Source organism: Protopterus annectens, chromosome 5.part0 (assembly GCF_019279795.1).
Source record: "Protopterus annectens isolate FY-2018-M chromosome 5.part0, PAN1.0, whole genome shotgun sequence".
Taxonomy (NCBI): Eukaryota; Metazoa; Chordata; order Ceratodontiformes; family Protopteridae; genus Protopterus; species Protopterus annectens.
In genome coordinates, this window is record NC_056735.1 from 1,748,514,229 (window position 1) to 1,748,541,349 (window position 27,121).

General features: G+C 40.3%; 1 protein-coding gene across 1 annotated transcript in view; it reads right to left on the reverse strand.

Moving 5' to 3' along the window:
* DOP1B (DOP1 leucine zipper like protein B) overlaps positions 1-27,121 on the reverse strand; it is a 2,336,114-nt gene that overhangs the window by 452,525 nt on the left and 1,856,468 nt on the right. Inside the window, exon 30 of the mRNA XM_044071549.1 lies at positions 20,686-20,835. Within this exon, the coding sequence (XP_043927484.1) occupies positions 20,686-20,835 (150 nt within the window). The remainder of the gene's footprint in view (positions 1-20,685; positions 20,836-27,121) is intronic.

A 27,121-nucleotide genomic window follows, 5' to 3' on the forward strand; every position in this document is an offset into this window, starting at 1 on the left:
CTTTCTCATTTCATCATTGAAACTCAAAACTTTAAATACATAAGTGGTGCCAGTTCAAGTTCTTAGTAAGAAAAACCTTCCTGTCATCAGCTAAGAACAAAGCATACTGCTAAAGAGATATCTGGCATCATACAAAAAATTATTAAAGCACATCCATGATGAGCTGAAAAGAGGCACATTGTTGTAACATACATATCATTGCTGAACATTCTAATCATACCTCTACTGAATTATCCCAAAGCAAAGCTTGTAAATATTCTAAAATAATGTCAGCATATTTTGTTTTAGACCCTTTTACTGGCAAATGATTATTTAAAAAACTTAACACAACCACTTTCTCAGAAAGCAGCTTGGAAATGGACAACATGATGGTAAGAAGGAAGCTGGACACCTTATGTACCCAGAATACAAGGTGGAAGGGCAGTATAGTAAAGTCACTTGAGATCCAAAGTCTGCTACCTAGGGGCAGGACAGACTAGAAATGCTGTGGGAATTGGGTAAGAGACAGTCTATTGAAGGTAGTGAGGGATATTGCTGAACCAGTTTGTATGTGGATGCACAGTTTACAGGTATTGCCTTTGTTGTAGCTTTATTAATTTTGTAGCTCAAAAACATTTAAAACTGTCTCAATATGTTCCACAACACTGTGAAGTCCCTTTCTGGTTCGGTCAAGTATAAAATAATGTCATCTGCAAATACAGCAAGCTTTACTTGACTACCATACCAATTATATCCTTGACTTTCTAAGTCCCTTACTTTCTTCACCAATGTTTCTAAATATAATGCAAATAACAAAGACATCCATGCCTGGTTCCTCTGCGCAAGCAGAGATTATCAGGGAATACTTCGCCCACTTTCATTTTCACCTCCAACCCCTCATATATCCTCCTAATCAACATTATAATTTTATCAGGGAATGCAAATGCTTCCATTGCTCTGCTCATAAAGTCCCAGCTTACTCCATCAAACACTTTCTCTGCATCAAGATCCACCAACAACAGTGATATTTTCTTACTTTCTACTTCCTTCTGGATAATCAGTGTTCTGTTAACGTCTTTTGCCTCCACTCCACAAAATGACATTGATCCATACCTATCAATTTTGGCATCACATTTGCCATTCTTTTACCCATTATAGACATAAACACTTTATAATCATGGTTAAATATTGAAATAGGCTTGTATGAAGCTGGATCTGATGGATCTTTCCTTGTTTGGGTATTAAAGATACCACTGCTTTATTCCAGGATGTTGGTACTTCTCCTCTTAAAATACGTTTAAATAAAAACTGGCCACAAAACCAACAAAAAAACAGGAGAATGGATCCAAACACAGCTCTTTTGTAAACCAACACAAGATAGCAGGATAAATCCAAGCAGCTTTATTCCAAAAAGAAACTGACTTAGCGCTTTTGTTCTAATATTTTAAAACATCATCAGATAAAATAGATTTTCTTTGCCAAAGTTTTGTATACAAAGTTCAAACACACAGTAAACAGTCACATGACAGCTGTGCCCATCTTGAGGCTTAAATTTAAAAGGCCAAGTTCTTTAAAACACAACCTTACAACAAATGCATTTTCTAAAAGCATATTTGCAACATGCATCGTTATCCCATCCAAAAACATAAAAAATATGAAAAAATATGTGCATGTGTGTGTGTAGATATATATATATATATATATATACATGCAAAAAAACTTTTTTAATCTATGTAATGCTTTTAGTTTTAGTAAACAAGCAATTGAGGTTTGGTCACTTAAACCTGGTAAACTTCCAGCTTTAAAAGAGAGCAGCCAATACAGCTCCCTCTTTTCAAATAATAGGGACCAAGGTCCCCTTCACCCCTGGGGTCACTTTTTCAAGTATACTGAACTTAAACTGGTGTCTGGGGAATTCTTGCACATGCTTTGACAGTGGACAGGTTTCTTTATTCTTCTTGATGTCATATATGTATTCATACACCCTTTACTTCAATTTCCTTTCAGTTTTGTCTATGTAGAACCCTGACAGCTTTGGCAGAAGCAACATAAACCACACCTTTGGATTAACAAATAAAGTTTCCTGCTACTTTGAATATATATATGAATTAACAGAAAACTGATCATCCTTAAATATATGTATGCTTGCAATATGAGTTTCTTCCACATTTCCTATATATGTCCTTTTACTTATTATTACTTGCCTTTGAAAAATCATCCAGACTATTTTTCTAAGTTTTTACCTGTTTTGTAAACCTCAATCGGTTTGTCAATAATTTTTGGTATAATCTGTCTGTCTTCCTTCAGTATAGACCAATTCTTTTGAAGAACCCATCTTATAAATTTACTGTCAGTACTATACATGGTAATGAAGGCATTCCTATAACCTTTGCTGTTGTTTCTATTTAAACTTCCATTATTATTAACAGGTCTGTTTTTTGTGTTAATAGAATATTATCACCACAGTGGGAATGTAAAATAGGGATAAAATGACAACTCTCTCCCTTTTATTAATGACCTCATATATCAGGTTATTTATAAAATAGCCAGGGTGCCCTCTAGTAGAAAATATTTCCTTAAAGGAGAACCACACCCACAGACTCAAAAACATGTTTATTTCATCATGGTTTGGTGTTTCCTATATTTTAACACCACTCTGGGACTATTTACAGGTTTTTAAATATTTTTATACGTAATTGAGTCTGATCACATGGGGTCTGGCATCTTGAAGTAATTCTGATTGTTTAGTCTGGGTCTATAGCAGATAATCAAAACAACTCATTATCGAATGCCATAATGTCGAACTGCAAAACCAGAACCCTAACAATATCAAAACCTCAAAACAGCGAATTTTTTCCCAGGGAAAAAATTCACTGTTCCAAGAAACACACACACACCACAAGCACAAGAAAAAGCAGCAATCCACACACATACACTTAAAAGCTGCAGCTAACCCTACACTACACTGCACATACCTCAGCACTGAAATAAATAGGACATGCTGGAGGAACAGATTCATAACCCAGAGGCTCCCTTCACTCTGGAATAAAATCCCAGTCCAGGTTAGGCAGAGTCCCTCATTGACTCTCTTCAAGAGGAATCTTGATGAGTGGATGAGAGATCGTAGGTTTACCCCGGGTATCACTTCTGTGTCACTGTTAGACAGAGGCACAGTATACTAACCTCGAAAAAGGGCATAGCAAAATAAATTTAAAATGGGTGGCGGAAGCCAAACACATTCTGGCTAGGCTTATAAATGCCCTAGGGCAGATAGCCTAGTATGAACCTATGAACTTATCTATCCACCTACCTTAACCCAGACCCTAACCCTAAGGTCTGTCACTATCGCACACTCACCTCACCCGTGCCCAAACTTTAACTCACTTAACCCGCCCCTAACCCCAAATTCACACTTATCGCACACTCACCTCATCCGCGCCCTAACGCTAACTCACTTAACCCGCCCCTAACCCCAAATTCTGTCATTATTGCACTCAACCTCACCCGCGCCCTAACCCTAACTCACTTAACCCGCCCCTAACCCTAACGTCCGTCACAATCACACACTTACCCAACCCGCACCCTAACCCAAACGTCCACACAATCACACACTTACCTTAACCCAACCCGTAACTTTCCACCGCATCGCTGAAAACAGCGAAGCCACAACAACGAGCAACTGAATTCTTTCCCTAGGAAAGAATTTGGTTTTGTGCAGCTTTGCTGTTTTCAGCGTTTGATATATTGGGTTAAATATTAGATCATTCGAAATTCAGCCATTTCGATGATCTAATATAGACCCCTTTAGTCTACCTATAGGTATCCCACAATGCAGTGCTCGTCTGTAAAAAAAATTGCATCATGCAGGCCTCTTTTTTCCTAAAGCTCCTGTCACTGCACTGATTCTACATGCATACACTGCTGTCTTTCAGTCAGTTTTAAGTAACATTTCATGCCATTGAATGACTACTTAAAACACAAAGAGTGCAAATGCCACAGAACAGAATTTCAAAGTGCTTTTTACTACTGCTTCTTTTTAGAATGGCTAAACTACATTTTTTTGTGAAACCTGAATTGTAGTACTTTGACTCATAGTCCATCCTCCTTCACACCTAACTTCCCTGGCTGTCAAAGTGCTAAGGGTAATTTCAGCTGTTGCCTGCTGTGATTCTCAGCTCACAACAGGAGACTTGTCTCATGTACTGTTTCCTTGTTCTAGCCTTTACTTTCTGTATGGGTAGGGGAAGGATCAGGGAGCTGTGACATCACAGGATGGGTGGGTTTTTAGGACAGTCATGGTGATGTCAGTTTGGGGAGGCAATTGGCCAGAAAACTATCTGTATTTAGTGGCCTTGATGACATCAATGAATTTGAGACTGCAGAAAGGGCGAGGTTGTTTGGCAGTCTTACAAGTATTCCAGAGCTTCTTCAATTAAGCTTTTGTTAGATGCTGATATTTTAAGCTCAGTACTCACCTTTAAACTGATAATTTTTTCAGGTCTTCTCCCTGTGGGGCTGAACCCGCTTCGTTTGCTACGCTCACTCCACTCCCCTTTGCCTGGACTTCCCAAAATATAGATAATGAAACCATCATTCTAGGTGATGTAAATATCGACTGGCTAGATATAGGCTACAACAACCCCTCAAAAAACATAAATCTTTACAACTTCTCCCAACTAATTGAAGACATCACTAGACCTCACAAAAATTACAACTGGGGCTCCACAATAGACTGGATATTAGTATCCCACCCTTTCAATGTCATCAGTGCAGGCATACTACCTAATACCATTAGTGACCACCACCCAGCACATATCATACGCAAAACTACTCCAACCACAGGCCAACACCAATACAAATCTACCAGAAATTTTACTAAGTTCCAATCATCCATATTTAATGAAACCTTAGCTAAAGTAAACTGGAAACCTCTCAAATCCTTACCACTTAATGGGGCTGTTGAATTTTTTAACTCAACATTTCTAGACATCCTAAATAGGCAAGCACCCACCCGCCAAAAACGAATAAAACATAACCATGAATGCTGGCTCTCAAAATCCACCAAAGAAGTATTGTCCATAAGGGATAAAGACCCCCTCAACTCTACTACATTACAAGCAACTCCGTAACCAGGCAAAACGTCTAATAACCACTGATAAAAAAGACCACTACTTCCACCTACAAAGCCAACATAAAAATAATCCCCAAAACTTCTGGTCTTCCATCAGCCAACTATTACAACCAGGCTCTCAAAGCAATCCATCCCCTGACCCACAACAAACTCCCACTGAACTTGCTACCGTCTTCAATTCCTACTTCATTGACACCATAGCTAACCTAACCACCACCTTTCCTAAAGTTAACAGCACCATCACCAAGACAGCTGATGACCAAACCATCCCAGAAAACAAGTCTACCCTTAACCCTAACCAAATATTCTCCCCCATACCCACCAGCACAATAAAAACACTTTTACTTAAGCTAAAACCCTGTACTCTGGCCCCTGACAATCTACCCCCACACTTCCTTCAGCTAGCAGAAAACTCTATAGCTTATCCCATCAGCATACTCATTAACAGATCAATTAAAGAATCCCTTGTCCCAGACATCTGGAAAAAAGCATTAATTCTTCCCTTATACAAAGATGGCACCAACACAGACACCACAAACTTTCGACCCATAGCAATTCTCTCACCCCTCTCTAAAATACTGGAAAAATGCATCCATGCCCAACTCCTCAACCACCTGCATGAAAATCAAATTTTATCACCCACTCAGCATGGTTTCAGACAAGGACACAGCACCACTACTGCCCTCCTACCCTTCCTTGATACAGTTAACCGGGCATTGGATTCTGGTAAAATAATTGCTTCACTTTTCCTTGACCTCCCCAAAGCTTTTGATACCATTTCCCACACTATCATACTCTCTAAACTATCCACCCACCACATTTCTCCCCCTACCCTACAATGGTACAACAGCTATCTCCCCAATAGGCAGCAATCCTCCAAATGGCAACAGTCTTACTCTCCCTTCCTCAGTACATCCACAGTGGCACCCCAAGGCTCTATACTTGGTCCTCTCTTATTTAGCATCTTTATTAACAACTTTCACACCACTCTCCCACAATGCTCAGTAATCCAGTATGCTGATGACTCTACAATAATATGAACTTCAAATTCCCGCTCTGAACTCAAGCAAATTACCCAGAATGCCCTCACATCTACTGAATCTTGGATGCTTAACAATCATCTTGCCCTAAATCCAAAAAAAACTAAACTAGTAATTTTTACTCCTAGGAAAACCACTCCATTTGATAAAAAACTCTTCACTATACAAGCCCAAGACAATACCACTATAGAAGTTGTCCCACACACTAAATTACTAGGCATTATTATAGATGAAAACCTTAACTTTGACCTACACATAAACAATAACATCAAAAAAACACACCAAAAGCTTGGTATGCTCTACAGGCGCCAACACTTTAGCCTCTCTACTAGACAAACCCTTGCAACTACCTTTTTATTACCCTCTCTCCTTTATGGTGCCCCTCTCTTCACTAATATCCGAAATTCTACAAAATCCAAACTTGCTATGTGTTACAACAGAATAGCAAAATTTGCCACCAAGGCCACATTCCCATCCCACCATTGTAAGTCACTGAAACAATTAAGGTGGCTGGAACTCCCCCACCATCTCTCATTCACCCAACTAACTACTGTGCACAAAATAATCTACAGACCCACAGACTGTCCTGCTCTCTCAACTCTACTTGCCAAATACCATTCCAGCAGGCATCTAAGATCTGAAAATCATCTACTTCTAAAAGTAGATAAGCCCACCTTACCTGATGGTCTTCTCCTCTATGCCTTCACCGTTGCCAAACTATGGAACTCACTTCCGCCTTCTATAAGAAACACAGGCAGCACCACCACCACCTTCAAACAAATGCCAAAAAAAATCATCTCAACTCTTCCTGGCTATGTTCCTGCTCTATAACCTAACCTCTTCACTCTCTTTATATGATTACTAAACTCCTGTGTCTTTTGCTACTAGTGACTGATGAAATTTTCTCCATATTTATTTTTATCTTCATTTGTTGATTCTGGTACAATAATACTGATCTCTGTTTATACCAATCTGATTGAATTCATTGAAGTCTGCTTTAATGTATATTTTCTGTATATATTGCAGTAATCAAACAAACTAGATTCCTGCTTTTATGTATATATTCTGTATATGTTACTTATATTTAGGTTCATAGGTTCATAGGTTCATACTAGGCTATCTGCCCGAGGGCATTTATAAGCCTAGCCCATAGTTTTGTGGCTTACGCCACCCCTTTTGTATGGGGAACTATACCCATTATTTTGCTGTGCCTCTGTCTAGCAGTGACACTGAGGTAATCCCTGGGGTATATCTGCGATCTCCCATCCATTGGTCAAGATTTCTCTTGAACAAGGCCAGCGAGGTGCTCTGCCTCACATATACCGGGATTTTGTTCCACAGCATAGGGAGTCTTTGGGTGATGAATCTATCCCTCCAGCACGTCCTATTAATAGCCGTGTCGAGGTTTAAGTCTCCCGCCCTTGTGGCTCTGACGGATCTAGATTTGGTGAGGTGAAGCATATTCATCAAATCTGGGTTAGACATGGCCTTGTATGTCAGGCAAAGGTCACCTCTGAGCAAGCGGTGGCGACTGAATAGAGCTGGAGTTCTTTCAGTCGGGCAGCATAGGACAGATTTTTGAGACCCTTTATCCTTTTGGTGAGGAACTTTTGTGGCCTCTCCAGCTGCTGCAAGTGTCGGGTCAGATACATTCCGAATGGGGCATTGTACTCAATCATTGGTCTGATGAGTGATGAGTATAGGGAGACTATGACCTCCCTTGATCTAGATGTGAATCCCTTCATGATAAGGTGGGCAATGTAGAAGGTCTTCCTAACTACTTTAGCTACATGGGTGTCGAATGACAGGCTACTGTCAACCTGGGTCCCCATGCCCCTGATAACTTCTTCTGTGCTCAGAGGATTACCACCTATATGGTAGCTAGGGGTAACCTTGTTTTTCCCGAAGGGTATGACTATGCATTTTTTGGCATTTAACTTTAGGCCATGGCTCTGGCACCAGCCATCCGTTTCTGTGAGACCCTTCTGAAGGATATCTGTGTCAGATGTGTTTTCGACTACGGCGCCCAGTTTGTAGTCATCTGCAAACTTTGTCAGCCATAACCCTCCTGTGTTTGCTTGTACTTCAGAAAAGTAGATGCCAAACAAGAGTGGGCCCAGGACTGAGCCCTGTGGGACACCACTTGTGACAGGCTTTGAGTCTGACATGGCGCCAGCAACTCTGACCCTGTGGGTTCTGTCGCTCAGCCAGTTTGCAACCCATCTTGTGATATATGGGTTAACATTTAAGCTGATGAGTTTTTCAATGATACCCGAGTGGGGTATTGTGTCGAAGGCCTTCGCCAGATCGAGGTAGGCCGTATGGACTGCCTTTCCCTCATCAATGGCTTTGGTGACTGTTTCGAAGAAGTCAACCAAGTTTAAAAGGCATGATCTGCCTTTGACAAAGCCAAACTGGGTTGGATCCAACGTCTGCAAATTCCCTATGTCTTTATTTATGAGGTCCATTATGATCCTCTCCATAGCTTTGCAGATAAGGCTTGTCAAGCTAATGGGCCGGTAATTTCCAGGGTCTGTGGAGGCACCGCCTTTGTGAAGTGGGACCACAGTTGCAGTGCGCCACTCCCTGGGTACGTATCCAGAGGTGAGACTATGATTAAACAGCTGTCCTAGCTGTGGGTTTAATTCCTCGTTGAGTTCGTGGAGCACACAGCCTGGGACACCATCAGGTCCCATGGATGCTGTGTTTTTTGCTTTGGAGAGAGCAGTTCTCACTTGGGCGTTTGAGATGTTTGGGGGGCTGCAACCATTTGGTATACATATCTCTCCTTTTGGGTAGAAGTTTGCACTGAACCTGTCAGCCAGTATGTTGGCAATGTCTGTAGGATCAGTAATCTTCACATCATTTTGAACTAGTTCTGAGCATATCTGGGAGTTTCCTCCCAGGTTTCTAACATAGCTAAAGAAGGCCTTGTGATTGTCTTTTGAGTCTTTAGCTATTTTTCTCTCAAAATTTGCTTTGGATGATTTTATGAGAGCTCTTAGCTTTTTACTTATAGTGATCAAAGGTGTCTTACCTTTTAAGGATTTTGCTCTATCTTGTAGTAGCTTCCTCCTTTTGTTGTAGAGTTTGTTTATGGCTGGGGTCCACCAGACTGGACGCTTGCCCTTGGTACAAAGAGTCTTTGTTTTGCTTGGGATTGCCTTATCCATGCAGTCCTGCAGGTGCTGGTAGAAGGCATTTGTAAGTGATTCAGCGGCTTGAGTACTGTTTTCCGCTGGTTCGGGGGCCTTAAAGGAGACCACACTAGTCTTTAGAAGTGTGAAGTCGGCTTTCGAGAAGTTTTTTACTGTCGTCTTTTTTATTTCAGGTGGGGGTGGGATGAGGACCTCCAGCAAGATTAGTTTGTGATCTGATCTCACCAGTGAGGGGTATACTTCCGGTGTTGAACATTGTGCTCCCATGTTCGTGATGATGAGATCAAGTATGTTTTCTCCTCTTGTGGGGATGGTGACTAGTTGTTCCATGGCATTTGAGTTTATGAATTCCAGAAACTTTTGGGCTAGGGTGTTTGGGCTTGAGTAGTGTTCCCAGTCTATATTAGGGTAATTGAAATCACCTAGTATGATGGTGTTTGGAGATACATTTATCCTCTCCAGTGTTTTCAGGAAAGCCATGTGAGGTTCCTGAGTTTGTGAGGGTGGCCTGTAACATGCTACAATTTGCAGAGCAGTCTTGCCTATGGTTAATTGCACCTGGATGGTCTCCGATGCATCGTGCGTTGCCACCAGTCTTGAGGTGTGGGTGTCCTTGATGAATATGGATACCCCCCCTCCTTTCTTGGTATTGTCCGGATTTTGGGGCCGGAACGCATGGTATGAGGTAAAACCTGTTAGTGCTGGGGTGCTCTCAGGAGCCTTGAACCAGGTTTCTGTCACAGCACAGACATCGATGTTCTCCATACTGAGAAGGGCCTCGAGTGCGTGCATTTTGAGATTTAGACTTCTGGCATTGAGCAGCATTACCCTTAGTTTTTTTCTTTTTGTGTTCTAGGGTGGTAGGTTTAGAATTTGAGCCTTGCCTAAAAGGCACTATGGGGGTGGCAAGAGCCTTTGCCAATATCCGGAATCCCAGGGTGACAGGTGCAAGCCGTCCCTTGCGAAGCAGCGTGGCTTGTCCAGCATGTCATCCCAGGCAGACAGACATTGGATCCCCTTTGAATGACACCAGAGTTTAAGCCAATTGTTAAAGCTGATCATCTTATCTCTGTATTGTGGCATCATTCTTGGTGAAGGTAGGATACTGCTCAAGGTCAGGGTCATACCTGCCTGGGCTACATAATCAGAGAGCTCCTCAATGTCTCTTTTCATGTAGTCCAAGGAGGTACGTCTCATATTTGTACCTGCTGTTGAGAGACCTGAGTGCTTGCGTTATGTGGCGGATTCTAGCGCCCGACAGGCAGCTTACTGTAACTCTCTCCTTACTCAGTCTGGTGAGCGGGACGTCAGTGTGTCTGACTATGGAGTCACCAATGACTAGTGTGTCTGGCATTGTGTTTGGCCTTAAGAGCTGTGACTGTTTGACACCCTGACTGTGAGGTCTATGTGTTGCAGGTGTTGTGTTCTGAGGTGGTGGTTGTTTGGGTGTCTGCTTTGGTGGCCTCTGCTGTTTTGGTAGATTTCTGATCAGAGCCTCCGAGTATGTCTTTGTGTGTTTATGTGTATGATTTGAGGTTGTGATGGTACTATGTGAGACTGAGTCTATAGTGTGTGTGGTAACCTTCTCCTCCTGTCTGGTCTTGCCAGTCCTAAGTTGAGAGAGCTCAGCCTCCAGTTTGGCCATACAGTTGCATCTCTCACATGTATTTGTGTTTTGTGGGAGGAGGAGAGGGTTCTCTGTGTACATGAGGCAATTGTAACATTGTCTCAATATTCCCAGGTTCACCAGCTGAGCAGGAGAGGATACTAGCAATTGATCCCTCGACATGCTAGAAGGAATAGACAAAAAACTTTAAAAAGAGATTCCGGGGGATGTGGGTGTCCGAGAAATGGGGTTCGCCTTTTTGGGGTACTATCTATAACAAGAGTGCTGTATCTCGGTGATAAGTACTGTAGGAGCAAGTGCTAGGTTTGACAGATACAGAATAGGCTACTCAGAGTCAGGTAGAGATGATCTATTTAGTTATAGGATATGCTGATTAGATCAGTAGTATAGTTCGAAAAAGGTAGTTTTAAGGGAAAATTTGAAGAGTGGACTTTAGGTAGCCCTAATAGTTTAAATCTGCTTAACCGGCGCTGCCCTAGTGTGCAACGGTAGCAGCTCCGCTCTAAATCGCGCTAAACCACGCAAACGCGTGTTTAGCATTTTTTATATCAGGGGGCTGAAAGAAGCTAGGAACTGGCCCAAAATGACCAATAAACTACAAGTTGCTGGCTGAAACCTCACAAAACTGGACCAACAGGCAGCTCAATGCTTCCCACTCCCACTGGTAAGCAAGGGAACTTCCTCTCTTCCAAATTAGGTAAAGAATCAATAACAGGAACTGCAAACAAAGTCCAGGGATCAGCAAGCTCTGAAACTGGACTATTCTAGCTCAGTAAGGCGGGAAAACAAGAGATTTTTTTTTTTTTTTTTTTTTTTTTTACTATCTGTAACACTGTTTCTGCTTCTGTACTAATTGTTTATATTTTTTCTGTATCTCATTGGAGCTTTTCTCCCCGGGCCTCCACTGAAAATGGGCTCTTTTAGGCCCAGTGGACTTATCCCGGTAAACAAATGCAATAAATAAATAAATAAATAAAGGTTTTTTTTGAAAGTGAAACCACCACAGTACAGTAAGGTACTGTTCTAGTGGAGAGAAACAGTCAATTTAAAATATTTTAAATGCCGTGTTGTTGTTTATTCTTGGCAGGGCCAATAAATAGGGAGGAAAAGGACAGAGTTGAACATTCAATAACAGAATCCCATTGTTGTCCTTTAAGATGTAGGAATTCATCCCAAAATTCTTCCTCAAGTATGATCTTTTGGGCAGCTCTAATGAACTATGCTTTTACCACTGCCTTTTTCTGTGTAGTGGGGTGAGCACTTGTATAGTGAAGGAATACTTTGACAGTCCCTCTAAATAATTCTTGTTACGTTTTAACCATATCGCTCTTTCTTTTATTACTACCCTATTTTTAAATTCAACTTTAATGTTATCCCACTCCCTAGCTATATTTTCAGAAGACATTTCTATCTTCTCTAATAGCTCTTGAATAGTTTCCACTAAGCATTTCTTAAATGCCTCTCTTTTCAACAGACAGATAGGAAAGTGCCAGTGTCTCATTTTTATTTCATTACCCTGTGGTTTTATTTTAGCTATTACTGGAACATGATCTGAAATAGTTATTGGGTACGTATCAAGACATTCAATTAAATGCACATGTTCCTGTGAAATGTAAATTTTGTCTAGCCTAGCCCAGTTTTTGCATCTTGGGGAATAATATCTAAATTCACTTTGAACTCCTAGTACTGAATTCACATCTTCCATGCCAAGTGTTTTCAAAAATTTATTTAAAAATCTACCCTCCTTTGTTATATTTTCCCTTCTGGGCTCATCAGACAAATCTTCACTATGACAAATCAAATTCCAGTCCCCACCAATAAGTAATATTCCTTGCTGAAAACTGATTATTTCTCCCAGAATTTTCTTAAGCTCCATTATAGCAGTTTTTGGTGGAATATAAATACATGCTAGTGTAATCCTCCTCCCTTGCCTGTAGCCACTTAGTATTACAAATCTAGCATTGTTGCCTTTTTTATCCTCTTCTATTACTAATGGAGCTCTTCTTGCAATTAATATAAGTACTCCTCTCTTCCTTTGCCCCAGGTATTCCATTGAATAACCATCCCGAAAAGCTTTCTTTATCAAATTCACATGTTCAGTTCTTTCCAAGCGTGTCTCTTCTAGCACAGCTATTTGCACTCTCCATTTATTAATATAGTTCACTACTCTTTCTTTTTTAGATTTACTTTGTGAGATCATTAGTGTCTGAAGACATAGAAAGAATCATATTCTTGAGAGATTATTCCCACCTTTTATATATAACAGCTTTTTTGTTAAGTGTCTAGCTTCAGCTTTTGTGTTACATGCATGTACTATTTCTTTGTTCAAGTTCTTGCCAGTTCGAGTGAAAGGTGTTCTTTAACTTTGGATGCTGGCCAGTTCCTCAGAGGAAGGACCCATGTCTAGAATTCTGCAACAAGCTACGTTAACCAGTTAAACAACAGGTAGCATCCTACAAGTAAAGGATGCTCCCCACATGCATTCAAAGGAGCTGTTATCCAAGGAAAGAAATTCCCCAAGGCATGGGTTAGACTGACCATATCGGTACAAAACTCCTCACAGCCACAGCACAGTCTTGGCTCTCATCTAAAAGAACCACTCTTGACTGCCTTACCAAAGCGACAAACCAATTTTGTACTATCTATGCATAGGTACTGAAAATGTCATGGAAGCATGTAAGTCTAAAATGATGGCTCCTGCATATTTACAGAAGCACAAACTAAGACTGAATCATGCAGTACATGGCAAATAAAAAGTCATACATAAAGTCAAAACATGAATCTCCTTAGTCTCAGCCTAACACAGTTAATCTTCCCAAAGAAGGTCAGAGAATGAAGGACATACAGTGAGATTCACTGATACCAGAACTACATACATTTAATAACCCAAAACAAAATGAAAAAATATAGATGAAACACATTTATCCACAGTAAAATAGACCATTTATGCGTCCATTCTCATTACAATTAGTTATAATGATATGTTTTGGAACTTCTGTTCCTGAAGCTTATGGTAATGCTCAGTGGGTCAGGTATGTGCAGACATATGGTTGAGCTTAGGCTAGGTTAATCAAGCTGACATGGATGGACATGTCAATATTAATCAGCTGACATAAATCTCACTACGCCTAGCCACATCACTATTCCAAAATAAGCTGTAGTGCCACAGGTTGGAGCAAATACAGGATGCAATTTTGTCCATGTTCAGTAACCTCAGACTGCACATTAATTTTGCTCCGGACATATGACAGACCAGCATGAGTGTTAAAAAGATTATATGGTTCAATGTAATAAAACATTGGAAGTAGCCATATTTCTTTCTCTCTTTCTTTTTCTTTCTTTCTCAAAGTAGCTGGTGTTGAGACTTGTGAAAATGGAAGCAGTACTTCTTGTAAATAAAATATATTAATAGAACAGACTTCTTATTTTCTGTTAATAATCATTTTATCCTTTTCCGTGCCTATTATGATCTGCTAAAGCTCTTAAATCAGAGTCACACCACAGCATGTCTGTTCTCGAGTTAAAAGTAATATGAAGAATGGATGTGTTTGGGCCACAGAGATAGTTTTACTAATACCGGTTTGTTTTGAACAAATTATTTTGCATTGTCTGTGAAATCTCAGTAAATCTGAAGCTTGGAATGATAGGAAGCCTATATCATCCAAACCAGCAAGTTGAAAGAGGTACCGAGCATTCCAAGCTTCAGATTTACTGAAATTTTGTTGATCCACCGATGTGGATATCTTAGCAAGCAAGAGATTAGGGTATATGTAAGGCCACTATTCGAGTGGTCCACCTAGTGAATTTTTGTTTTAAGTTTTATTAGTAGCATTGTCTGTGAAGAAAATGCATTTAAATCGGTATACTTGGGAACCACAGAAAGTGAATATTTGTAAGTAATTTACTATTTTACTATGCATGCTTGTGACTACTTTCTTTATTTAAAGAGCATAGTATGCTTATAATGCAATTAGGAATATTAAACTAATTTGGTGCATGAACTGTCCAAACAGAAAAGGACATATTCCCATTACCAAAATAAAGTGTAGTTCTATTTTAACCCAAGTCTGTATTGTGCTTAAGGTACACAGTACCTTTGCAATATTCGTCATCTATTCATACAAGTTGACTGCATGTGACTTTCTGTGATGAAGGATTTACACTGCCTATTGTCAGTGAACGACCAAACAAATGTAAGGGCAGAGTGCAGTAAAATGTACAGAGACCACCATGACAGACTGTGGGTTTGTGTGTGTGCGTGTATGCATACTAACAAAGTAAGAAAGTAGTATTGCTACTATAATAAAAGTTCCATCTGCAGCAGACACCTGTAATCTGGAGTCTAGTAATGAAATGCAGTATGCCAAGCAGATTTGGACAGGGTTATAGTTTGCCTACCTCAGAGACACTGTTTACATCACAGTGATATTTCTTATACATCTGATGAGCAGTAATGGAAGAAGAGCTGCTGTTCATCATAGAACCACTGAGTGATCTCTCTCTTTTTTCTTTTTTTTTTGGGAATAACAAAACAATGTATAAAGAGCTCAGGTATTAAAAGAAATAGTGAATCACAAGAGTAGACTGATCTTATCTGCATGCCTGATGTTATCTGTATGCATTAATGCACAGATTAAGGGAAATAAAGGCTGAAGATGTTTTTTTCAAAGTGGGGTTATGAATAATACATGCTTTAAGGAAAGGAATAAATATTTTATGGGTTCGAAGACAATTCAATAATAAACAGAATATCTGAATGTGGCAAGACTGTATTTGTATCAAGCCACATGGTAAATATATTGATTTTGAAATGGTAAATGGTAAATATATGGATTATGAAAAGTCTGTCAAACAAAGTAATCTATGACTGGTCTGAACAGAGCAAAGTCTTGAGAAATGATAACCGCTTTTGATCTTAATGAGATACCTGTAGCTATTAAATGAGATAGACTACTGCTGACAAAAGGAGCTGTCTACATAAGGGCTGAAATCTCTCATACTATCAGTCTGGAGAGGGATGCTATCTATACTGTAAATTGTTGTTGAGATTTGTTTACTAAAGGTGACAATATTATAGTTCTTTGCATTTAATTTAAGCTCATTTCCAGGGGAGGACTGGGACAAGAATTAGACTCTGACACCATCAGAACCACTGGGCCATTTTCACTAACCTACTATCTGGTTGACCCTGCCAACCTACAGGCCCAGGATGTCAGAAAGATAATTTATATAGGAGACTGCACCAAGATTTAACAGATATCTGGTTGACCCTACCAGGAAATAATTAAATACAGAAATTATCTGGTCAACTTTGCCAGGAAAAAAATAAAATAAATACAGAAAGTATCTGGTTGACCTTGCCAGGAAAAAAATACAGAAATTATCTGGCTGGCCCTGCCAGGAAAAAAAATTGAGAACTTACTATAAAGTTTAAACAGTGATCTGTTTGGATCGCTGATTTTCTCTTCTTTGGTTGCTCATCTCTTCACTCTCTTGCTCGCTCCCTCGCAACTAAAGTGTAGAAGAGAACGCAAGAGTAACTTAATCAGCAGCTGCATCACCCACGTACACAGATTACATCACAGGCTGCTGACTTTACAGTCCAGTCAGCATCCTATTTCCTGGTGTTAAAACTGCAAATGACTTTTGGGCATCTTCATTGATGCCTGTGGCCTTCCCAATCTGGGATGTTTTTAAAACAATCCAGAGACAAAAAAGATACATACAATTTTGAAGAGCACTGTCTCACTGGCTCATTTTGGCATCTGCCCTCTGGCATTCACCAGAACTGTCAGCTGCCCAGTCCACCTCTGCTCATTTCTAATACACCCTCAATTTGTATGGCTTAGCCCTTGCTGCAGAAACACAGTATCAGATGCTGAGTGAACGGCTGCCCACAGTTTGCAGTCATTTGCACATGGGGCTATATGTCTGGATTAGTGGACTGGAGATCTGAGAAGTAGATGCCAAACAAAATGGGTCTCAATACTAAGCCCTGAGGAATATCCTTAGTCATATATATTTTTTTGTATGTGTGAGGTGGGACCTGCTACTTTAACTATATAGGTTCTGTTAGCCAGTCTGCTACCCATCTTACAACATAACTATTTACATTTAGGTCTTTAAGCTGATTTAGAATTCTAGCATGGGAAATAGTGTCAAAGGTCATGTTTAGATCTAAGTACACCAAATGAACCGCATGGTTGCTATCTACAGCTTCAACGACTTTCTAATAGAAGTTTTCTAATGTAAGTACACATGATCTGGCTTTGACAAAACTATACTATTGTAGGTCTAGAGCTAAAAAAAAAAAACTATAGTGGCATTTATGAAATCAGATACAAGACGGCTTTGCTAATTAAGCCTGTTAGACTGATGGATCTAAAGTTCTCAGATTCTAAGATGGGGACCCATCACGGGGTGACAAAGATACTCATTTTATATATCTCAGGGAACATACCCTGTGGCTGGCCCACAGAGGTGGCACATTTTAGCTTTAGAGGGTACAATTAGGACATTTTCCATTAATATCTTGGAAGGAGGAGGGAACTTTAAAATGTGTAGAACTTTAATGACTTTCTGGTGTAAAGTTTGCACTAAATTTTTCTGCAAGTATATTAGAAATATCTTTACAGTCACAGTGTTTAATACCAGCATGGATCAATCCAGAACACTGCTTATTGTTACTCCTTAATCACTTGATGTAGTTGAAGAAAGATTGCTATCTTTCACTTTAGGTGCTAATTTTAATTAATGTTCTGATTTGATCATTCTGACAGTAACCTTTAAATTTTTGCTGATCTTTGTGACAGTCTTTAATACGGGTATATTTTGATTTATTATAAGCCTTAAATAACTTTTTTCTTATGCTATAGAGCATATTAATGCCATGATTTGACAAAGGTGATTTATTTTTACATTCCCCAATAAATTTGGTTTTCATTACAGTCACTTGGATTATGCTATTTGCTAGAAGGAAACATTTATTGGTAGAAGAGACAATTATACTCCATGGGGGCTAGAAATCTTGCAGTTGAATTCCGACAGCTCATCATATAGTTTTAATTTGTTTTGTCTTACTGAAGACTTTGAATTCACAGGTGTTTATTACAGTAGATTTATATGCTATAAAAGATAGGAGAAATGCAGAAGGAAAACTGGACATATGTCTCCAAAAGCTATTAATGCAGTATAAATGATTCCACCTAACAAACCAACAGATCTGAATATGATGGCCGCCTACCATGTACTATGACATGTCATCAATAAACCTAGCAAATAAATTTCTAATGTAAGTCAGTTACCCCGTGTAACAGTACAGCACAATACAGCAGAACAGAGGGACACTGTACAACCAATGCTAATTTAGTGACCATGTCTAATACAGCAACACAATCAAACAGAGCAACTAGTCTACATCACCAACCCTATCTAATATCAAGCAACATGAACAATTATAACAATTATAATTACTATGCAATACTGTTGTGACAACATTCACCCTGACTGTTAATACGGTAAAGTGAAATGGGCAGACAATGCCTATTTACCTATTTTGCAGTACTAATGAAATTCCATGATCCTGTCTAATGAAGCATGACATTACCTTCTGTCTGCCCCCAACAGACTGTTAGCTCATCACCATACTCCTCTTTTACCCTTCCATAGTTATCTGCTGCTCATCTTCCTATTGTGGGCTCTCACAAGGAGTTAAAATTCCCAGGTAGTCATCTATAGCTCATTCCCACACAATCTTTTTTTTTTCTGCTGCTCTCTGTTATTTACTATCCTTTAGCGTCCTGCCTGTTCATCACAAGAAGGAAAATAATACTGTCCCCATGCTTCATCTTCTTCCTGCCCATCTGCTCTTAAAAAGCAGAGGTATCTCATTTCCCATGGGTCCATGGTTAAGCGTCGAAGAAAATATTCTTATTCTTCTAATGGCATTTAATAAAACTCTAACCATCGAAACTCCTTTCATTGCGTAGATGCTATCCAAGTCACAAAGCCAAGGATTTGTTAAGATGGTTTGCATTACAAAACTAGCAGCCTTTTTTATTTAAAGAAATTGACAGAGATTTTAAGACTATAAAATACCATCATAGTTACACAGTATCAATTGTTTTTCTACAAAGCCACCGTAAACACCATTTGTTTATCTCAGTACCTCAAAAGGTAGCACACATGCCTTTAGTGCAGAAGGCTGTGGGTTCTATTCCTACACCAGGTAGTTGGATTAATTTTTTTCAATACTGACACTGCAGTGCAGCATAAGGGGGTGCTGCACTCCTAAGTGTGGCATCCTTTGGATGACATGCTAAACCAAGGCACCATCTGCCTGACTTGGGGGTGACTCAGTTGGATGTAAAAGATCCCAAGTCACTTACTCAAAAGAAATGTGAAACTTCCCTGGTGTCCTGGCCAAATTTTCCATAGTCAGTACGAGTATAGCCTTGGGTCCTGAAAAGGGGTCATTGGCCTAGTGGTATAAACCCAGTCAACAAAGTGGAAATAAATAACTAAAAAATAAAATGTAGTTCCTCGACTGAAAACTTACCAAAGATCCCAAATGCCATCATTAATCAGTTTGAGTTTTCTTCCCACCAGCAACACTGATCTATTTTTTAAGAACTTGCCAGTTCCTCAGTCACAGATAGATCATTCTTTACAATCACTGCTCTTGCCACCCACGTCATTCTGTACTGGCACCACAGTTAGATAAAATAAACAAATGCAGCCAATAATTCTACTAGACATCTTATTTCACTAGCTTTTTGATCAAAATGGTTCACTTCTGTGAACTTGTGCTGTATTTTATGCACGAGTAACAGTATATAATTAAGTTAATTACATAGGAACCTATTTATAGTAGGTCATAAAAAAGGCAAGGGTTTGTATAGTTAGGTGTAACGTTTGTGGACTAAGATGTGAAGGAGGAGCACTACTGGCTATTATTATGGCCAGTGTTAAGATTGGTTGGTGTCAATTTATTATCAGTGAATATACTACTATTAAAGCTACAGAAGAAGTACTTCATATAATAGTAGAAAAAACCTTTAAACTGTAAGGAGAATGTGGCTTTACTTGCATGAAAAGGCTGGTTGTTCCAGATGCTTGACAGAAATTATGCAAATGAGCTGTGGAATTGTAATTCATCCAGCTGAAAACTGCTGGTGCAGTGAAACAGCCACTCTGGCTAGTATGGGCTTAGCTTATTACAAACTGATGGACATCCCCCAGAAGTCTCTCTCTCTGTCTCTCTCTCTCTCACTGGCACCACAGTCAAAATGTTTTGGATTGCAAAGCGACTGGCCTTTTTTTTTTTTTTTTTTAAAAGGCAAAGCCAGCCAGCCAAGTTTGTGCAAAGCTTTGACGGTTGCACTGAAAGTACCTCTAGGCTATGTCTGGCTCATGGGCTGGGAACTTGGGATCCAGGAAGTAGACAATCAGTTGTTTCCTGCTGGATTAAATATAAATGTATGTATGTACATAAGAAAAAAAAAACTTTGGGAACACCTGCTGTGAATTACTTCTATTAGGCACTGCAAGTCAGTGTTATCAAGAATCACCCACCCAAGTCATTATGATTGTTTTACAAATAAAACTTTGGAAATATTAACAGCAGTATTCCATGACTGCACAGCTGTGAGGTGTCTGGTTTCCTTAATTTTTAACATGGCACACCTATCTTGCCACATATATTTTTTCTTCAAAGGTTGTCCACAGCCCGTATTAGTGAAATTTACTTACTGGTCAACACAGGCTATCTCCATCTGGAAAAACAGTGGATCTAAAAACAGGTCCAGTACTTCCTTTTTCCAAGCCCTCTTAGTATATGCATATCCACTTAAACTGCTAAGCAACTGGGCACCAGCTCGAAAACTTGGAACATTGTAGGCACTATGGATTGAATGAAAAAAAAGGAGTTATAAAACAATCTTTACAGCTTAATGTCAATACTGTGAACAAAGTAAATGATTTGATGAAAGGATTGCCCAGAAGAATGCTTCAAATTACATATGGTATATAAAATGAAGTTAAAACTACCTCAGGCCTGACCCTATCTCCAAATTCCACAATGCATTAACCATCAACACACACACACTAATTGGATAGTGGTTTGTCATTAAACATCTTTGTCTATTTTTTATACCGCAACAACATACCATAAATAACAGAGATGAATATTCCGTTTAACAACTGATCTGTAAGAAGGGCCTTTGCAGTACATAACTGCTGGGATTAACAGTTCTGAGATGCTGCTCTAAGCACAACATACTTAAAATCTGAAACATCAGCACTACAAGTCATAAACACCACCTGTGAGTGTACATCCTGATGTCATACAGAGGTGCTAGGTGAGGCAGCTATTACTCTGCAAACAAAAATCTGATACCTATTACCAAGAGCACATACACATGAAAGATACTAATTACTTAAGAGTATAAAATTATATACTTGCCCAATTCACAGAGAGCCATCTGCAGCAATAAGTGAAAGGATAATAATCACCTACAGCAAGTGTTCTTTGGGAAAGCTCAAGAAACAAGGAGAGACTGGGATTTTGGATGCAGACCTTTAAGGAGAATAACAATAATCATACAGAACATTATACTTATAAAGGAGCAGAAATTATTCTAAGACCTAAGGCAACATAGGAATGGAGAAAGGAGATTTTGCCGATCGGGACGACTGCAATTAGGCAAGAGAGGGCTATAATTTATTGGAAATAACTGACAAAGGAACCAAGCTATTAGGAGGAGATAATTAGACAGGAAAGGTAATACAATGGAAAGATGCCAAGAACTTATTTGGACTGCAGGTTTGAGATTGCCTTCCCTATCAAGGATTGATATCTGAGTATAGGCAAAGGGAAAAAAAATTGTGTGTGTGTGTGTGGGGGGGGGGTCCTAAATCAAAGTCCAGTGCTGGTAGAGTTTTTAATAGAATCTAGAACAGAAGTTGCCATTAAGAAAGGAATAATTAGTACAGCATATAAAATATTACATGATTAGCTATAAGAATCAAGCAGAGGAGGTTAGAAAGGATTGGGAAGAGAGATTGGATAAGCAATTCACAAAGAAACAATGGGAGACAGAATAGGTCTCCCAAACATGCAACAAAATCTAGAAGATTTAGGATCATTGCTTGGAAATGGTTACATAGTTATTTTTATTCCCCAAGTAGACTCCAAAGTATTTTTCCTAAGCTAGACAGCAAATGATGGAAAAGAAAGAGGTAACTGGGAACATATTTTCTTGAAGTGTAATAACTTGGCAGATTTTAAAATTCCCTGCAGACTGCTCTGTCAGTTATGCTGGGTGAGCAAATTGATGTAACTAAGGAAATTATTTTTTGAGCTAGGATACCGAATCGGAATTGCCTAGACATAGTAAAGACTTGCTGAGTCAAATTATGATGGCTGCCAAAAAACTTATTACTAGAAAATGGAAATCAAAGTCAAAACAAACTTTACTAGAAGTAGCAATGATAGTAACAGAGATAAAACAACTAGAATAGCAATCTTTAGAAAAGGGTAGGAGCAAATTTCATAAGAAAAAATGGGAAGTGTGGGATCAATACATGCAGAGGAGGAATGAGGTTTAAAAGAAAGCAGGAATTGAATGAGCTATGCAATGGTTGACTTAACAATGACTGGATATACTATAACTGATATATAATGTTTGCAGCTATAGTTGTGTCGGCATGGTTTGTTATGTATAATGTTTGTAATTGACACTGTCAGTATGGTTTATTTTCATTTATATAAATGTAAGATCTGCCTATGTCATATATGATAACTTAATAAAGATGTTTCTGGTTTAAAAAAAATATATAATAAGATGTCCTTGACTTGCAGTAGGATGAGTTCCTGTACGGTTAGAGAATTAAGAGCCTCACTACACCCTTCACTGTTCCCAGGGGCTGGGTTTCTAGGGTGAATTTTGCTCTTCCTTCTCTGAATTACTGTAGCAGGCATGGAATCAACAGGAAAAAGAAAGCATGCATGAATTTGCCCAGCCAATAAATAGAGAAAATGTCCAGTGCTAATCCCCTTTATTGCTCTGAAGTGAGGAAAATAAATGTGGAAAAGCTGCATACTGTAGAACAAATTTCCAGACAGGATACTGCAAATTAATTTCTTAATCTCAAGTTCAACTAGTTAAACAATTATCTGTCAAACACACAACAGATTTAACGCAAACTATTCAATCTTTAACCAATCTAATAGTTCCTAGGCAATGAAAATATTGATCTTCAGGTTACTCAGTTACACAAGACTGACGATACAGGTCTCTCTTGTCCTCAGTTCCAGCTGATGGATGGAAGTGGACAGATGAGAAGGTTGCCAGTGTTGCATCTCTTTCCTCAGAATGCTAACAGCAGTGATAGAGATGCCAAAATGAATGCTTCACTTCTGGACCTGCATTAATTCTCTCTAAAATGGGTGCAAATTTGTGCTGCCCTACTTGTTCATACACAATGACATAACTCACAAAGCCAGTGTGCCGAACAGTCACAGCCCTTAAGGCTAAACAACACACCTAATACACTTGTAATAGGTGACTCTATCGTCAGGCACACTGACGTCTCGCTCACCAGGCTAAACAAGGAGAAGGTCATGGTGAGCTGCCTGTCGGGCGCTAGGATCCGCCACATAACACAAGCACTCAGGTCACTCCAAGGCAAGTACAAATATGACTCAGTCATTGTCCATGCTGGTGTGAATGACCTGAGACGTACCTCCCTGGACTACATGAAAAGAGACAGAGAGGAGCTCTCTGAGCATGTGGCCCATGCCGGTATGACCCTGACCTTGAGTAGCATCTTACCCTCACCAAGAATGATGCCACAATATGAAGACAAGATGATCAATTTCAACAACTGGCTTAAGTATTGGTGTCATTCAAAGGGGATCCAATGCCTGTCAGCCTGGGATGACATGCTCGACTGGCCACGATGCTTCGCTAGGGAAGGCTTGCACCTGTCACCTCTGGGCTTTCGGATATTGGCAAAGGCTCTTGCTAACCCCATAGTGCCTTTTTTAGGCAAGGCTCAAAAGACAAACCCACCTCCATAGATATCACAAGGGATAAGAAAATAAGAGTAATGCTACTCAACGCCAGAAGTCTAAACCTCAAGATGCATGCACTCAAAACTCTCCTTAGCATGGAGAACATCGATATCTGTGCAGTAACAGAAACCTGGTTCAAGGCTCCCGAGAGCACCCCAGCACTACCAGGTTATACCTCATACCATGCTTTTCGGCCCCAAAACTTGGACCGAACCAGAAAAGGAGATGGAGTATCAGTATTCGTCAAAGATAACCACATCTCCAGGTTGGTGGCACAGCATGAAGCATCAGAGACTATCCATGTGCAACTAACAGTGGGTAAAACTGCCTTCCAGTTTATAGCCTGCTACAGACCACCTTCCCAAACCCAGGAACCCCACTCGGCCTTCCTGAGAACACTGGAAAATATGAAGGTCTCTCCAAACACCATTATATTGGGCGACTTCAACTACCCAAACATAGACTGGGAGCATTACTCTAGCTCCAACACCCTAGCTCAAAGGTTCCTAGAATTTATAAACTCAAATGCTATGGAACAACTTGTTACCACTCTCACAAGAGGGGAAAACATACTGGACCTGATCATCACCAACATGGGGACTCTATGCTCCAGACCAGAAGTGTATCCCTCACTGGTAAGATCAGACCATAAACTAATCTCAATGGATATTCACATCCCAACCACACCCCCTGCCCAGAAAACCACAGTGAAAAACTTCTCTAAAGCAAATTTCACACTCCTCAAAACCAAGGTGGAATCCTTCAAAGCCCCCGGGCCTGTGGAAAATACGGCCCAGACCGCAGAATCCTTTATAAGCACATTCTATGAGCACCTTCAGGAATGCATGGATCATGCAATCCCAAATAAAACCAAGACCCAATCCTCCAAAGGCAGACATCCTGTCTGGTGGACCCCAGCCATAAACAAACTATACAATAGAAGGAGGAAGCTACTACATGATAGAGCAAAATCCCAAAAAGGAAAGGCATCTCTGATCAGTGTTGGCAAAAAACTACGGGCACTCATAAAATCGTCTAAGGCCAGCTTCGAGAGAAAAATTGCACAGGACACTAAGGATAATCACAAGGCTTTCTTTAGTTATGTTAGGAACCTGGGTGGGAATTCCCAGATATGCTCAGAATTAGTCCAAAATGACAAAAAATACACCAAACCCACAGACATTGCCAACATCCTAGCTGACAGGTTCAGCGCAAACTTCTTTCCCCCCCTCCCCACCAAAAGGGCAAATATCTATCCCAGCAGAGTGCTGCCCCCCTGACATCTCAGATGCTCAGGTAAGAGCCGCCCTCTCCAAAGCAAAAAACACAGCATCAATGGGACCAGACGGTGTCCCGGGCTGTGTCCTATATGAACTCCAAGAAGAGCTAAACCCAAACATAAAACTACTGTTCAATCTCAGCCTTACCACAGGATATGTACCCAAAGAGTGGCGTACAGCAACAGTGGTCCCTCTCCACAAAGGTGGTGCCTCAACGGATCCTAGAAACTATCGCCCCATAACCTTGACTAGCTTGGTCTGCAAAGCTATGGAAAGGATCATCATGGACCTCATAAAAAAAGAAATTGGGGACCTACAGACACTGGATCCTACCCAGTTCGGCTTTGTTAAGGGCAGATCCTGCCTCTTAAACCTGGTCGATTTCTTTGAAACAGTCACCAAGGCCATTGATGAGGGGAAGGTGGTCCACACAGCCTACCTGGACCTCGCAAAAGCCTTCGATACAATACCCCACTCGGGCATTATAGATAAGCTCACCAGCTTAAATATAAACCCCTATTGTCACTAGATGGGTTGCAAACTGGCTCAAGGACAGAACCCACATGGTTAGAATTGCTGGAGCCATGTCAGACTCCAAACCAGTTACAAGTGGCATCCCACAAGGCTCAGTCCTGGGACCTCTCCTGTTCAGTATATATTTCTCGGAGGTACAGGCCAACATGGAAGGACTGTGGCTGACCAAGTACGCAGATGACTGTAAACTGGGTGCTATAATCGACTCTCGAGCAGACACAAGCATCCTCCAAAAGGGCCTCACAGAAACAGACAAATGGTGCCAGTGCCATGGCCTCAAGCTAAACGCCAAAAAGTGTATAGTCATCCCCTTTGGCAAAAATAAAGTGCCCACAAATTACCACATAGGTGGTAATCCATTAAGTACAGAAGAAATAATTAGGGACCTGGGGACCCAAGTTGATAGCAATCTCTCATTTGACAACCACGTGGCCAAAGTGGTTAGAAAAACATTTTATATAGCCCACCTAATCATGAAGGGATTCACATCTAGATCAGGGGAGGTCATCGTGCCTCTCTACTCATCCCTCATCAGGCCCATAATTGAGTACAATGCCCCTTTTGGGATGTACCTTACCAGACACCTGCAGCAGCTGGAAAGACCCCAAAAGTACCTCACCAAGAGGATCAAAGGGCTCAAACAGATGCCATATGCTGCCTGGTTAAAGAAACTCCAGCTCTACTCAGTGGCACACCGCCTGCTCAGAGGCAATCTGTGCCTGACATATAAAACCATGTCCAACCCGGAATTATTGGACATGCTGCACCTCAGAAAATCCAAATACCATCGAGCTACGCGCTCAAGAGACTTGAACCTCAGCACTGAAATAAATAGGACATGCTGGAGGGACAGATTCATAACCCAGAGGCTCCCTTCACTCTGGAATAAAATCCCAGTCCAGGTTAGGCAGAGTCCCTCATTGACTCTCTTCAAGAGGAATCTTGATGAGTGGATGGGGGATCGTAGGTTTACCCCAGGTATCACTTCTGTGTCACTGTTAGACAGAGACACAGTATACTAACCTCGAAAAAGGGAATAGCAAAATTAATTTAAAATGGGTGGCGAAAGCCAAACACACTCTGGCCAGGCTTATAAATGCCCTAGGGCAGATAGCCTAGTATGAACCTATAAACCTATGAACAACCCCACAGCCTAGTTTTCTGACCAAAACAGGAAAGGCTCTCAGTCTCTGCTCCATTTCCATTACATGAATAGTGAAGAACACCATCTTCTGTTTGAAGTTTATGCGTAATCTCCTTTCCTAGGGACTTAACATAGCCTGTTTCAGAAGCCCAA